This window comes from Centroberyx affinis, unplaced genomic scaffold, assembly GCF_046629955.1.
Source record: "Centroberyx affinis isolate AG114_WGS23_722 - 3 ecotype Tasmania unplaced genomic scaffold, CSIRO-AGI_Caff_v1 ptg002311l_1, whole genome shotgun sequence".
Lineage (NCBI taxonomy): Eukaryota > Metazoa > Chordata > Actinopteri > Beryciformes > Berycidae > Centroberyx > Centroberyx affinis.
In genome coordinates, this window is record NW_027280583.1 from 117,932 (window position 1) to 131,154 (window position 13,223).

At 44.5% G+C, this 13,223-nt stretch overlaps 1 protein-coding gene across 1 annotated transcript in view; it reads left to right on the forward strand.

Moving 5' to 3' along the window:
• ttll12 (tubulin tyrosine ligase-like family, member 12) overlaps positions 1 to 11,521 on the forward strand; it is a 34,819-nt gene extending 23,298 nt beyond the window's left edge. The window contains exons 10-14 of the mRNA XM_071533039.1: positions 748 to 899; positions 1,981 to 2,062; positions 5,879 to 5,947; positions 8,992 to 9,130; positions 10,810 to 11,521. Coding sequence (XP_071389140.1) covers positions 748 to 899; positions 1,981 to 2,062; positions 5,879 to 5,947; positions 8,992 to 9,130; positions 10,810 to 10,961 — 594 coding nt within the window. The 3' untranslated portion in view covers positions 10,962 to 11,521. The remainder of the gene's footprint in view (positions 1 to 747; positions 900 to 1,980; positions 2,063 to 5,878; positions 5,948 to 8,991; positions 9,131 to 10,809) is intronic.
• The last annotated feature ends 1,702 nt before the right edge of the window (positions 11,522 to 13,223 follow it).

A 13,223-nucleotide genomic window follows, 5' to 3' on the forward strand; every position in this document is an offset into this window, starting at 1 on the left:
TACCGATCCGTCTGTCCTCTCTCTCTCTCTCCGTCTCTCTCTCTTTGACCCTCCTCTTAACGCACTCATGCTTCTACTCGTTTCAAGCGACTCTCAAAGCTTCTTAAAGGCTCTACACCCACTTCCTGCCTACACTGGTCTGATCCGGTTTGAACCGCATTGTTTCCTGTTTCTGTTTCCTGTTTTTCGAGTATCGGTTTCTGAGAACTGAGGAAGTTTTCTAATTTCTTAAGCTTAAGAAAAATGAAATTTTAAGTGAAATCCTTACCTTTAAGTAGCTCTATATTGAAGCAATTGATCAAATTTTGGTCAGAATTGATCAGTATGAGGGACAGTAGGTTCCAGGTTGAAAATGGGCGGAGCTATGCATCAGGCAACGTTCTTAGCAGAATAACTTGAGATGCTAAGTGCAGCCAACCACAAGACATCTTCCTGTTATTCTCAGAAAAACATTGTCATGTGGTTGGCTGCCTATGACAACTGTCTATGCTGAAGCCTTTAGTCAAAATATGCTGGAGCCTTTAGTCAAAATACACATTTCTATTTCACTGCTTAATTATTCCTTTTTAATTTCACTGTCAGTTTGCTGGGGACCCCTGGAAACCCGGGGAAGGACACCTGAGGGTCCCTGTACCTCACCCGTAATACTTACCTTACGACTCCCACTCAGACTCATCTTATAGACGATTTAATATTTTATAATCTCTTATTTTGTATTGTGTGTGTGTGTGTGTCCTTGTCTTCCAGGTGGTGTGTAAGTACCTCGAGGATCCAGTCCTGTTCCATAGGGAGGAGGTGGGAATGGTGAAGTTTGACATCCGCTACATGTTGATGCTGTGCTCGGTGGAGCCGCTGCGCCTCTATGCCTACCAAGTCTTTTGGCTGCGCTTTGCCAATAGGTGGTTGGATATGTCTACTTGAGTGTGTGTGGCTGTGTGTGTGTGTGTGTGTGTGTGTGTGTGTGGCTGTCTGTCTTTCCTCTTAGACACCGGTGGAGTGTTTCTACCTGGCAGTGGACCAAAGTTTCTTCCGTTGTTTTCTTAATAAGGTTTTCTTGGGAGTTTTCCTTGTATGCCTCGAGGGTCTAAGGCTGGTGGTGCCGGGCAGGCTAGGCTGTGTAGGATAGGTAGGCTCGCTGTGTCTTGCTAAAACTTGCTATTGTGTGTCTTTTGCTTTGTTTTGCTTCCTTGAATTTGTGTTACGTCATTCTATTTTATGATTGATTGTTGATCAGTTAGATCTAGGTAGGCTCTTTTCTATGTAAAGTCCTTTGAGACATAATTGGAGGACTATATAAATAACTATATAAACTGTGCTCCAAGCATAATTTTTGAGATGTTTATTCCAAAAGTTGTAGAGAACTGGGAAGCTTTGAATGGCTGGATCAACTTCTCGTCCATTTTGCAACTGGCAGGCAAAACTATTGTTCATGCAACAAAATCACAAGGAAAACAAGGAAGTGTGGAAATCCGTTGAGCTGTGGCCAACTTCTCTTGGCTGACAAGCTTTGGACAAGTTTCCTTGGTCGCTCAGCTCTGTAGGAAGTGAACGGACTTGGGGTGACTTGTTGATCACGTTGCTCGCAGTGTGAACGCACAGTTATGCTCAGTGACATCTGGGTCGGATCCTCTGCTCTGGGTCAGATCCTCTGCTCTGGGTCAGATCCTCTGCTCTGGGTCAGATCCTCTGCTCTGGGTCTGTGGTTTCAGAAGGCAAAAGCAGTACAGATGCCAAGTGAACAAACTCCTCTTAAGAATTCAGTCATGACTCTACTTGCCCTTATATTGTTCTTGATATCATGGTTGAACACTGTATGAAATTGGTTCCATTTTGCCATCTGTCTGTGTGTGTGTGTGTGTGTGCGGTATGTGCAGAAGTGTTTCGGGAACAGCAGTTAAGCGGGTATTGCTTGTCTTTATTCAGAGGGGTGAATCATTTCTCTTCACCAGTGTCTTGATGTCCTTTTTCTCTCTGATCCAGGCCTTTCTCCTTGGACCATTTTGATGATTACCAAAAGCACTTCACCGTCATGAACTATGCAGACGGGGTGGCGCTCAAGCAGGTACTGTTTTGTTGGTGATCAGCCGTTGGGTGATGGCTGGTGACTTCCTGAGCTCGACCAGCTGCCTCTGTCTGTCTCCTTTCCCTTCTCTTTTCTTTCCCAACATATTTTTTCATCTGTGTCTTGCTGACCCCTGGTCCTGCCCTTCCCAAGGCCCGTTGCATCCTAGTGGATGGGTCCACAACCCCTCGCGCCATTCCAGCAGCGGTCTTAACAATAGGCTTAATCAAATTTTTCGTTTTCTTGGTTGGTATAGGAATAGCATAATCCTGAGTATTGACGAGGTTCTTACAGGTTAAAATGGCTCGGCGAGTCAAGGCACGGATTGAGATTTAGGGTTATCAGCAGTGTGGGTAGGAAATCATATAATGTGACCAGTGACTGAACCAACTTAAATATATGAGAAGAAAAATCGGATAAGGATTCCTAAATGGGAAAATACCCAGAGTTAATGCTTTTGTATGGTAATAAATGGGATAATTATTACGGTCAGGGGTTTCACCTAAAGAGGTGAAAATGATTTTGTTGTCAGAAGACCTTGGAACGCCCCACTACCATAATATACGATAGACGGTACCTTTCTTACCTTTCTTGGAAGCAGCTTTTAGTGCGGATCTAGGACAAGCCACGCCGCACGATAGCATGATTTGAACTGCGATCCACAGTTCAGTCACAACACGTAGTTTTGACAGGAGGGAGAGAGGAGGAGTGCTTTGCTTCTCTCAGTCAGAGTCTCTGTTGCGGACTGGCAGATTCTGTGTGAGCTGGGTCTGGGATGGCTGGCCACGCAGTTCCAGTCGGCCAACACGGCACAAACTTGAAGAACGTTCTCAAAAGACAAAAGCAGTAGAAGACCACAACAATAGATTGGCCAAACTAGTTCTACTTTTGGTCTGAAATGGGGTGGCGTCCAGGGGGAGGCTACACCTTTTGCCGCGGAGTAAAGGTTACACCTCTTTGATCGATGATCTCCTTATTGAAATCGGACATATCTGACAACACATACAATTTGGATTTTGAGAGAAGTTTCCCTAAAACTGACATAACTTATACTATCAAGTTACACCAACAATGGCATACTTGGGATGACAACAACCGGAGTTAGACTGCCTATGGTTATAACTCCCACAATAAATGCCATAATAATCTCAGTTCAAACTCAAAACCATGGTAAAATGAACATGCAAAACACATACAATTATCGAATTCATGTTACAAATGGGGTTTTCGGAGTCTTTTGGGAGAATCTGGAGGGAACTGTCTCTGTGTTTTACAGCCTGCCATCCAGGCAGGAGGGGTGAGTGGGTCCAGTCAGGAATCCTTCTGATCTCACCTAAATGGAGCGGGAATGTTTACTCGCAATCCTTGAAAAGTGGGTGTTAAATCTAGGAGATGTCAGATATCTCCTAGATTGCCTTTCTGGTTTATGACCTTGCTTGCTCTCTTCTCCTCCTACACTTGTACATCCGGCGACTGTTTTTTTTTTTATGACATGGAGGTGAGGGAGGGAGATAGAGAGGTGAGGGGGTCAGGGTGAAAGGAGAGCCAGGCGATCGATCTAAGAATTGAAGTGTCGTAGAATAGTTGTTCCCCAAAGTGACAGAAGTAAAGTCCTCGGACACGTGAATCAGCCTTTAAAGATCTTTATTACAGTAACAAAGACCTGAGTAGTTCTGCAGAAGAACTGAACTCATGGTCAAAGCATAACACATTTATACATTTTTCAGTTTGGCTCAACCTTCTTAGCATAATCCCTCCTATTCTAGTTCTTCGACCAATAGAATCCGTCTCCGTGTTGTCACCGATGGATACTCCTTCTTTCCTGAGGTGGGGGCCGAGAGTTAAAACATACTGGTGGAGAGGATGTCTCTCCTATGGCCTACCTGATGCAGCTGAGGCATATCATCTTCTTGACATATTAATTCCTTTGTTTACCAGGCAGGATATCTAACTCCCTTAATTCTGGTATGCTCATGCTGCAGCTGCAGCTACTCTCACTCCCCTAATTCTGGCATGTTCATCCTGTAGCTGCAGCTACTCTCACGAATCTGAAGGCCATTTAGGGAAATGTTCAGGCAAGTCAAACTAAGCGCATGTTCAACTGTAGGCGCAGTATATTTCCACTACAGAAGTTCTTCAACTATTGCACAGTTGTACCTTGTGTTTGGTCACCTAGCTTGAAGTCCCACTCCAACCTTATTCACTCTAACCCTGACAGTGAATTGGCCAAAGCCTATCAACCTAGCTTGTGCTCTCGAGCCGAATGTAGGGAGGTCACCCCTGTTTCAACTTGGTTCTTGTCCTGCAGCTAGACACGGCAAATGAAAACTCATTCTACCATAATTAGCTACTTCACTTTTCTCATGCCCAAGCCCCCCTGAACTGTGTTGATAGTTTTACGCACAAGTAATTTTGGTCTGGGGAATTAACACCCAGACTGGGGATGATTTGACCAGACTGAGAGGTTGTAAATGAGATCTCCTGCCCCCTTAATTATCAGTTGAGCAAAACCATTTCACTTCTGTGCAGAGCCGAGGAGAGCTAACACTCGTCTACACAGGAAACTGTACTTCCAATAACTTGACATTGACACACACAAGAGCAAGAGAAAAGAAGAGTATAACATTTTTTTTTATTTACCCACCCAACCAGCAAAATTGTCTTCAAACATAAATCAGGTTTGTTGAGCTACTGAGTAGCTGCTCAACCAAGCCTATATTTGTATAAAGGATTGATCCAACCGCACACTGTTTGACTTTGTTGCCAATTTACTCACATCTTTATTTTTCTTAGGCTTAAGGAGCGAACATCGCGTTTCGCTTGTTGCTTCCTGTAAGCGAACCTGAGGAAGCAACAAGCGAAACGCGCAGTTCGCTCCTTAAGCCTATTTTTGCAAAAGTTATAAGAAAAATAAAGATGTGAGTAACTTGGCAACAAAGTCTAACAGTGAGCGGCTGGATAATTCCTTTATACGGACTATCTTGTATTCCTGCAACCAACCAGCACCTGATTATAAGCGGCTGTGCACGGGCGTTTTGACTACAAGCCTATATTTGTGTTCATTTATTGCTTTAAAGTGCTTGTATTTTTTCAGCACAATTTATAGCAAATGATTGGTTTTGTGCATTATACGGTTTCCCACCTTTTCCACTTTATGAAATAGACAAGTGAAATGAACAATAATGATAATGAAAACTGACATAAGGTGTGGTAGGAGTCAGTATTTGTAACTGGGTGTTTCCCATGAATGATATTCTGCTCAGACAAGAAGAATCAGACGATGACCACAGAGTAACTTCTTTCATGCAGGTTTAATACGAGCTCGGTTCAAGTCATTGTTACAGACAAGCAAGTAGCATTGAAATGACAAAGAAATGAGTGGCGTGAGGCCACTTATATAGACCCGAATGAACAACATCTGTTTCCACTCTCAGTTTTTGAGTCTATACATTAATCTTACATGGTGTCAAAACACATGGAAAGTATAAGCAGTCCCCAGGTAAAGAGAGTTCATCATAACAAGGTCCCAGATTTTCTGGCGCCTTCAACATCTGTTTCCTCTCAAACCCTAACCCTAACCATTTTCCTAAAAACAGAGCTGAGACAGGACTTGGTCAACAGGGGACTCTCATGACCCTATGACCTTGGGAAACTCCAGTCCAAACATCGATACATACACACATGAATGTAAAAGCATACTATCAGTATTCATGAATGTGCCATGTAGCTGTTACGAAGCTCTTGTTGTGAATGAGTTACAGTGTTTCCCACTGATAATTTCTGGTTCCCTCACTCTGTCTGGCTGTCTGCCTCCAGGTGCACTATGACGAGTTCATCCCCATGTTTGAAAAGCAGTACCCACAGTATCCATGGAAGGAGGTGGAGGTAAGTGTGAGCTTCCAATTTGGAAAATGCATTGCATCACACACATAACAACCGATTTCAGATGTTTATGTCTCTCAGTCATGCTCTTGCTCTCATTAGACAAACAATCAGAATCAGAATCAGAAATACTTTATTGATCCCCGAGGGGAAATTGGGTTACATTGCAGTTGCTCACATTGTAGAGGAGAATATATATAAGCATAGATAAATTATAAGAAAAATAGAAATAAGAAAGTAAGAAATATGAAAAATATGTGCATTATACTACAATATATAACAATGGCCCTTCTTGTAGAGGGCTTCAGTGTTCTTAGCCCAGTTCAGTTTATTGTCAATGTACACTCCCAGGTACTTGTAGTCCTCCACAATGTCCACACTGACCCCCTCGATGGAAACAGGGGTCGCCGGTGCCTTGGCCCTCCTCAGATCCACAACCAGCTCCTTTGTCTTTGCCACGTTGAGCTGCAGATGGTTCTGCTCACACCATGCGACAAAGTTTCCCACCACAGCCCTATACTCAGCCTCCTCACCCTTGCTGATACATCCAACTATAGCAGAGTCATCAGAGAACTTCTGAAGATGGCAGGACTCTGTGTGGTAGTTGAAGTCTGTGGTGTAGAGGCTGAAGAGGAAGGGAGACAGGACTGTCCCCTGCGGGGCCCCAGTGTTGCTGACCACCCTGTCTGACACACAGTGTTGCAAGCGCACATACTGTGGTCTGCCAGTCAGGTAGTTGACAATCCAGGACACGAGGGGGGCATCCACCTGCATCGCTGTCAGCTTCTCACCCAGTAGAGCCAGCCGGATGGTGTTGAAAGCACTGGAGAAGTCAAAAAACATGACCCTCACCGTGCTCGCCGGTTTGTCCAGGTGGGCGTAGACGCGGTTTAGCAGGTAAATGATGGCGTCCTCAACTCCAAGTCGGGGCTGGTAGGCGAACTGGAGGGGGTCCAAGAGTGGCTTGACCATGGGTCGGAGCTGCTCCAGGACAAGTCTCTCCAGGGTCTTCATGATGTGGGAGGTCAATGCCACCGGTCTGTAGTCCTTGGAGCCAGCGGGACGCAGCGTCTTTGGCACAGGAACGAGGCAGGACGTCTTCCACAGCACGGGGACCCTTTGAAGACTCAGGCTCATGTTGAAGACATGGTGAAGCACTCCACATAGCTGGGGGGCACAAGCTTTGAGCACCCTGGGGCTGACACCATCAGGGCCTGCAGCCTTGCTTGAGTGGAGTCTCATCAGCTGTCTTCTTACATGGTCAGCTGTGAAGCACACTGTAGAGGTTACAGGTAGGGGAGGGGGAGGGGTGGAGTCGTCAGGTTGGAGAGGGCAGTCAGTCTGGGAGCCAGAGGGGGGCTGTAGGAAGGGGGAGGAGGGGGCGGTGGAGTAGATGGTGGTTGAAGGCAGACAACAGATGAGTCATGGGGGGGCTGGGCAGGGGTCACTGTGTCAAATCTATTGAAGAACAGATTAAGTTCATTGGCTCTGTCCAAACCGCCCTCAGCACCTCTGCCGCCAGTCGGCCTGAAACCAGTGATGGTCTTCATGCCACTCCAGACCTCTCTCATGTTGTTCTGCTGGAGTTTCCGCTCCAGCTTCCTCCTGTACTTCTCTTTAGCCTCCCGGATCTTCACTTTCAGGTCCCCTTGGATTGTTCTCACCTCCTCCCTATTGCCAGCTCTAATAACAATGGACAGTCTTTGCTGGGACAGTGCAATCCACATTAATGTAGTCTGTGATGAACTCTATGAGCCCATCAATGTCCTCTCCATGCGTCTCACAGAGTGCCTGCCAGTCTGTCACCTCAAAACAGCCCTGAAGTGTCTCATAGGCCTCCTCCAACCATCTCCTCACTGTCCTTGTGGTCGCAGGCTGTCTTTTCACCAGAGGCACATAGCAGGGGTTGAGGTGCACAAGGTTGTGGTCTGACCTACCCAGGGGGGGGAGGGGAGAAGAGCTGTATGCATCCTTCACGTTAGCATACAACAAGTCCAGCGTCCTCTCCTCTCTGGTTGGACAGCTCACATACTGGGTGAAGTTGGGCGGGGTTGTTGCCATGGTGACATGGTTGAAGTCACCCGAGATTGCTATGAGGGCACTCGGGTGTTGAGTCTGGAGTCGAGCTATGGCGGTGTGAATGACGTTACACGCCGACGTCGGGTTGGCAGAGGGGGGGATGTAAACAGCCACCACAGTGACATGTGACATTTCCCTGGGCAAATAATATGGCCAGAGTCCCACGGCTAACAGTTCAATGTCCGGGCAACAAATACGTTGCAAGGATGGAGTATCGCACATGAAATTATACTGCTGACTCCTGAAACGTCACTGACATCAGGACCTCTAACATAAATCAGCGTACTATGCATAATTAATATGCACTGGAAAATAAATGGGAAAAAAGGTAATGGCAGTTAGGCTAGTAAATTGCATTCATTGTAGTTCCAAAATTTGTATCCCTGCATTATTATCATTAATTACTATCATTAATATAACATTTTAATCGATGGAGATGGAGATGCATTCCTCCTCTTTTCTTTCTATTCTGTTTCCTCTCACTTGTAGTGGCCGATGATACAGAGAATTCAAATACAACTCCAAAAGGCAGAATCTTCAAATCCAATAGACTTTTATTACATAAAGTAACAGAAGCCGAGTCGGTCTGCAGAGCAACTGAAGCACGCAAAGAAACACTCCTTTATTTATACAGATTTCTGGGAGTTGCTACACATCCTACTTGCGCAATCAATAGCCTTGAGCGAGCTGTCATTAATATCTTCTTCACAGTCTTTTTCCTGCTTTGTTGGGTTTCCTCGCTTCACTGATTTTCTTATCCGGAAAGATATGGGTGGTTAGGCAACTTTTGGCTCAACTTTTCCTGGTGGTAAACAACTCAAGGACATGCACGTACTCGCACATCCTGCCCATCCTGCCCATCCTGTTTTGTCCTCAGACTCCTTGCATGAAACCTTTAAAGGTTAATATACCATACACTCTCACTCTCTCACTCTCTCTCTCTCTCTCTCTCTCTCTCTCTCTCACAGGCGGAGCTGTTTAAGGCGTTCGGCGAGCTCTTCCAGGCGGCCTCGTCCCGTCCGCCTCCGTACGGTATCTGTGCCTACCCATCGTCTCGGGCCATCTATGCCGTGGACCTCATGCTCAACTGGAGCACAGGGGTGAATGGTGAGCCTTGGGTCTATACTTAGTTCGTCAGCAGGGGAAGAAACATCCGCTAACGTGTACGCGGCATGAAATAATATTAATATATGCGTTAATATGAGTGTTGTCTTCAAAAGTCATAATATGTGTTGGTTGGTACAAGATACGGCCCACATATGATATGAAAACGATGAACAGTGACACGAGAATAATACAATCAAAATATAGCTGTGCTTTATGGGAATTATCAACACAGTTTAAAAGTGTCTTTGGCCAATCAGATTGCTTGGCTGAAGCTACCCACTGTAAGCTGTGGTAGAAAAATCAACATGGCTCCATTGTCAAGAGATAATGGCCCTCATTTATCAATCTAACATAGAAACCAGCGCAGATCCGAGAGCAGAAATCATCTTACGACAGGGTTCACGTGTGATTCATGAAACGTTTGTATCTCGTCAATCCCAGCGTAAGAATGATCGGGCGTTGATAAATGTGGAGGCTGAAAACAATTGTCATTTAAATATCACGCCCCTAAATATTCTCGGTTTAGAGGCCTCGCCGCCAGAGTTTACAACATGAAGAGCATCAGAAGAACATCTCAAAATGAAAGAGAAATTCATCTTACACCAGAAAACTGTTAACCCCGTTAATTGCAAACACCTGTGAAAATATGAAAAATACCTATTTATGTTAGGGATAGGCTATATGACACATAGTCGATGTAGGCCTTTACAAAATAGAATATTTTGCCATAGGCCACATATTTTTAAGTGATGCATATATGGCTGCATATGCTTAGATGCCAGTCAGAGTATATGGTCTAATAACAATTCTCCGACTCAGCCAGATTTACTATGCTGCACCGCAAGTCCACGCTGACTGGAAAACTTACACGAGTTGAGACTTGATGTGAGATTTGATCGTAGCCTCCGCTCACGTCCAAATTGATAAATGCCGAGCTTTGCGTGGAAATGACCGTACGCCCAGTTTTCTGTCGTACGTTTGTTTCGTAAATGAGGGCCACTATGTGTATTCCCCCAAGGGGTTTATCTTGTTGTCTGCACATCCCGTTAACACATAAATGCCTGGTTCAGTGAATCCCTCTCTGAAGAAGTGTGTGTAGCCTCATGCTGTGTGCATCTCTTGCAAGAATCTCCTTTAATAAATTTATACTCAATAATACTCAATAAGATGAAGCTCTGACTCCATCAGCTCCATCAAGCCGAATCCCATGGTGTGTTCATTACAATGCCATTTATTTGCTTTACGTCTGTAGAGATAAACAATTAGCAATTTAAGTGAAAGAACGTCCACCTGTTTAACAAGAAATGCACAAAAACGTACTTCGTTTTTGTTTTCTTGTATTTTTATATCAAAATACCATAACTTTTGCTTCCTGGAAAACTGTGTATTTTTAGGGTTTATTTCATGGTGTACATAACAATTCCAACTAATAAGACCATCAGATTTTTGAAAATTTAATTTTTTGTTTCATCTGGAAATACGCTGAATTATGGAAGCAAGATGTGACTGAAATACGGTTTCCTTAATGACTTTAATGTCATGTAGACATCCACTCTCACAGGGAGAGATCATTGTATTTGAAAGAGAAAATATTGCACACATTTTTTTGTTTCTGTGTAATCAGTGTGTTCGCCCTCATCACCACTTTTTAACCGGTGCTCGCTCTGCTCCTGGGTCAGGTGAGCGGGTCATGAAGCCTCAGATTCTGGAGGTGAACTTCAGCCCAGACTGCGCCCGGGCCTGCCTCTACCACCCCTCCTTCTACAACCACATGTTCCAGACGCTGTTCCTGGATCAGTCCGATCAATGTCCGGTCACACAGATCCTCTGAACGACTCCCCAGCACCAGCCAGGAAGAAAGCTTTTGTTTTAAGATGGAGAGAGAGAGAGAGAGAGAGTCGTTGATCTATTATTTTGTAATTCTCTTTTACATCTACTTCTTTCCAACTTTTTTTGAAAAATGGAGAATATGAATTATGTGATGTTTGCCTCACCTCTCTCTCTCTCTCTGTCTCTCTCTCTCTCTCTCTCTCTCAAATAAATTTTCAGTTCAATAAGCTTTATTGGCATGACAGTTGTGTAACAATATTGCCAAACCATAAAAATGAAAGAAAGGTAAAGCATACATTTGTCTCACAAAACAGACATTACAGAAATCCATCATAACATGAAATAACAGATGAACAACAATAGAACAGAAGAACAACAATAGAAACACTGTATATGGACAGAGTCTTAAGAGAACTGTCTGTCTCTCTCTCTCTCTCTCTGAATTCCCCACACAGACCCGGTTCCCTTTTTTCATTACAGTTGAAGTGTGTAGGAGGCTGCTACAACATCCCACATTTCAAACTCTGTGAACCCCTGTACTGTACAAATGAAATTTAATGTAGCCCCAATAAAAAGTAAATTGGATACATTGGAATTGATGTTTGAAAAATGGTTATCTTGGGTGTGTTTTTATCGCAAATCGCTGACCAACTTGCATTTCCATTTTAACAAATAATACACGTGTCTTGTAACTGATGTTTTCAACATTTACCTCTCTCCTTGGCTCAAAGTTTTCCTGGCACTTCTCTCTGTTGGTTGCTTGGCATGTTGGTTGTGTTGTGTTGAGGAAAGTGTGGAGCCTCAAGGTCTCCTGATCCAACAAGGGGGAGACCTTGTGACCGTCAGCTGAGAAAGATCAGAAGGAAAGGTAACTGCTTAGGAAGACAAACTATCTAGGGAAAAGTGCATCCACAGAGGAAATGTAACAACTTGTGGTGGTTGGTAAAGTCATGGAAAGGAGAAGTGGAGGCGAGCAGATGTTTAAAGAGGAAGTAACATGCAAGTTACACGTTACTTCCTCTTTAAACGTCTGCCAGACCTGAACAGATGTCCTGTTACAGATGTCCTGTTACACCACGTAACAGGACTTTCCCAAATCCTTTGTTAAAGGATACGGCTGGTGTTTTTGAATACATTTACAGTCAAAAAACTCCGCCAACAATATACCAAAGTACAAGATGCACGTAGGAGAAGTGGCAGTTCTGGGGGTAACAGATGATTCACCGCACTATGCAGTTTCTTGCTTCCCCTTCCTGAAAGACTAATTCACCGGTGGAGGCTTGCCATGCCTAGGCCCCACTTAAGCTGACCCTGTATTAGTCTCACTCCCTAAGGCCCTTGGTTTGTTACGGGTGGGAGTCCCTTACCTTCAGGTCACTAACCCAACCTTAGCCCCTGTAGGCCTAGAAGCCAGAAAAGGGATATTCCCTGAGTTCCCGCAAGAGAGAAGTTTAGTAGTTTTAACTTTGCTAGATTTATGACCTAACTCTGTATCTAGACTTTGTTTTAGCCAACCAAGTTTAAACAGGTCACCCTGGCGAGAGCAAACTATTACCCCTGAAAAAGTGTCTGCAGGCTTAGCTTTCTTGGTCCCCGGTGCAGAGAAGAGAGAAAAAATTAAAAAATGCAGTCTTGGCTTTGTCTGGCTCTGAACACAACTATCCCTTTCAGAGGGTTTAGCAGTCTAACAAAAGAGGGAGTAGAAGTGCATCTGCAGGGGGGTTGTTGTTGAACAGGGGCTAATTCCCCTGAAGGGAAGGGACTCCCGCCCATACCAAACCAAGGGCCTTAGGGACGAGTGAGGCTAAACTGAGGTTATTCAAAGTGAGGCTGAGCCATAGCAAGCCTCCACCAACGCATTAGCCTTTCAGGACACCCTAGGCGGAAGCAAGAAACTACAGCACAATGAAATTACGATAATACAGAAACTTTGACCAAACCAAACAAAGTCTTCATATTTTCTGTGATGGATTCTCTTGCTCTGTGGAAGTTGTTTTTCATACTGGACAAGAATGAATGGCAGCTGATGTCTTCTGAAGGAAGGAAGGAAGGAAAATGAGCGCTGATATCTTCAACTATGCTGACTGTGTGCAGACAAACCAGGAAGAATGGAAAGGGGCTACTTGGATGATTGGCACAAAAAAACACCAGCATTACACTTTAAAGTAGGTTTTAGTGATTACTTTGATTATAGAATGAAGAGCCTGGATTTACTCCCTACTAAAAAGGCTGGCTGCACTCACCACATGCGGCAGTGACTTGA